The sequence below is a fragment of the Rhagoletis zephyria genome, unplaced genomic scaffold (assembly GCF_001687245.7).
Source record: "Rhagoletis zephyria isolate East Lansing unplaced genomic scaffold, Rhagoletis_zephyria_1.1 Rzeph_scaffold_07304, whole genome shotgun sequence".
Taxonomy (NCBI): Eukaryota; Metazoa; Arthropoda; class Insecta; order Diptera; family Tephritidae; genus Rhagoletis; species Rhagoletis zephyria.
In genome coordinates this window covers 2099-4748 of record NW_016164387.1, presented here as the reverse complement: position 1 = coordinate 4748, position 2650 = coordinate 2099, and the positions used below count along the sequence as shown (strand labels likewise).

The 2650-nt window shown below is 35.0% G+C and overlaps 1 protein-coding gene across 1 annotated transcript; it reads right to left on the bottom strand.

The window, feature by feature from the left end:
- Positions 1-586: 586 nt before the first annotated feature.
- Positions 587-1359, bottom strand: LOC108374080 (zinc finger BED domain-containing protein 4-like). The gene is made up of 2 exons (XM_017630046.1): positions 1059-1359; positions 587-999 (listed from the first exon to the last, which is right to left on the bottom strand). The coding sequence occupies exons 1-2, from the start codon at positions 1357-1359 to the stop codon at positions 587-589; spliced, it is 714 nt and encodes a 237-aa protein (XP_017485535.1).
- Between the last annotated feature and the right edge of the window lie 1291 nt (positions 1360-2650).

Below are 2650 nucleotides of genomic sequence, written 5' to 3'. Positions count from 1 at the left end.
TTTACGGCAGTAGAGCAAGCCAAAGGATCAGAAAAGTTAATTTTCTTAAAACGTGGATCCAAGGTGGTAGCGATTGCAAGGGGAGTTACCTATAAAACAAATTAATATTAAAAAGAATTACNAAATTACCATTTCAAGAGCTCCCATTCGTTTGGAGATTTCCTTTAAAAGGTGTTGTTGAATTTCTTTGACTAGAAGGTCATTAGTGGAAAACGACTTAATTTTTTGAACCAAGCACGAAACCATAGGAATTATTTTACTTGCGGTGCAGTACTGATCGCCAGATATTTCTTTTGTGGCTGCTTCCAAAGGACGAAGGAGCTGGATAATGCCAGAAACTGAAAACAATTCGGAGCCACTAAGCATAGCAGGAGCCGTGTTGCAACGTAGGAGAATTTCACCAATAGTGCTCTTAATAGACAGAAAACGTTGAATCATATAAAATGTACTATTCCAGCGTGTTGGCACACTTTGAATAAGCTTTGTTTCATCACTTGTTGCTTTACGTAATTTGTCGCTAGCAGTGCAGCTCTGTTTGAAGTAGGTGACTATCTCTTTAATTTTTTTAAATATGATGTTTGCTGCCTTATTGAATCGCGGATTCAGCCACTAGATTCAAGGTATGGGCAAAACAGGGTATGTGCTTTTTCTTTCCAAATGCAAGATCTATAGCCTTCACCATGTTTGCCGCGTTGTCAGTTATTACAGCTGACAACTTATCGGTTTCCACTTTCCACTCTACACACGCTTTTAGAAGCTTTTCGGCAATATATTCAGATGTGTGCCGCTCATCTAACTCATACACTCCTAGTGTCACTGAATGGAACTGCACATCAACATCAAAATGCGCCGTGATTCCTAGAAAATTCTTCATGTGCATTGTTTCTGACCATATATCCGTTGTAAGTGTCACATTTTCAACAATAGCTGTTTTATCGCGAAAAATGAAAGCCAACTCATCATATTTGGCATCGACCCACTTTGTTAATGTTGATCTACCTGCAGAAAAATTGTTAGATTAGTATGTATATTTTTATAAAATTAATTATTTAGCTCACATGGAATTTTATAGCGCGGTGCGACTATCTTCAGTAAGTCACGAAATCCCTCGTTTTCGACGATAGAAACTGGATGGTAGTCTTTGCAAATCATGTACATAAGAGCTTCATTTACTCGTAAAGTTTTTTCACCACTTGAAGGAAAAGCGTTGGCATTATTAAAACTGGAAACAATAGATGGCTGCGAATGTACATCCGTTGACTGAGGTCGTGAAGACGGCGAATAAAATGGTGTACCCGATGATGCACCTGTCGATGGCGATTTTGGAGTTCGGACTGACTTCGCTGCGGTTTCAGTCATTTTTTGTGAATCGCCTAAAACTTCTTTTTCAACAGTTTTCTTCTCACTATTTTGGTTTTTAGTTATAGCATGATATGTATCCTTGTGAACATTTCTAATATGGCACATTAAATTCGACGTGTTACCCGCCCTTTTAATAATTTTTTTTTAAGTTTGCAGATCGCATTGCCTTCACTCGCTTTCTCAAAGAAACGCCAAACTATACTTTTTGGAGGCATTGTGTTAAAATATCCTTCCGTTAAATAAATAACTTCCATTATTTAATTGTTTCACAATAAAAATGTAAAATTATAAGAACTGAGCACTTACCTGAGAACTTCACAAAATTAAAAGGACGGTATTTAAATAGAGACGTGCCTTTTTAAAAATACATCGACACCTTTACATCGATGTGTCGATACTATCGACCACGCCTACATCGAGTTAAAAATTTTAGATGTATCGAAAAAAACCATCGATGTTTTCGATGCATCGATGTTTTTTCGACATCCCTACGTAAAACTGTAGGTCCCTCCGCTTTGTGTGACAACATCAAGGCGCACGCCACAATTCGGAGGAGATGCTCGGCCAAACACTAACATATGTGTAAGCGTCAATCTATTATTATTATTATTATTAATAAAATGGAACAGGAACTTTTACTTCAATATGATTTAATACCTGGATTTAAAGCATCCAGCAATTTATTATATAAAGGATGAAAAAGCAACATTTAAATATAAATATAGCATGGCCAGTATTAAATACTAGAGGTGTCAAACTATCGATAGTCACACCATCGATAGTTTTGATAGTTTTCAGAAAAACTATCAATATTCACGATAGTCTCGAAAAAAAACTATCGATAGCGCTAAATCAGTTAGGTTGCTTTGTTTTTACAGGATCATAGTGAAATAATTATTATTTTATAAAAGATATAATTATTCAAAATTAAGTAACTGCTTAGCCAAAATACTTCCCTTGTTAGAAAGTTCAAAAACAAACACAAGTTATACAAATAAAACAGGATTTACGATTAACACATGTATGTATGTTGGCCTAAATGCGTGCATATTTGAATATGACGTCAGCATCACACTGAGAAACAAAATTTTGAATTCAAATTAAAAAATTCAGGTATTACCAACAATAGTTCGATAGTCCTACTAAACTATCGATATTTTTGATAGTATAAGAAAAAACTATCAATGAGTATTGATAGTCTAAAAAAATTTAAACTATCGATACTATCGATACTATCGATAGTGCCATCGATAGTTTTACAACTCTATTAAATACTATTATTGCTATA

Coding starts and splice junctions, on each gene's coding strand:
- LOC108374080 (XM_017630046.1), bottom strand. CDS start 1,359: ATGACTGAAACCGCAGCGAAGTCAGTCCGAACTCCAAAATCGCCATCG. Junction 1,000..1,058: donor ACCGCGCTATAAAATTCCAT/GTGAGCTAAATA, acceptor ATTTTTCTGCAG/GTAGATCAACATTAACAAAG.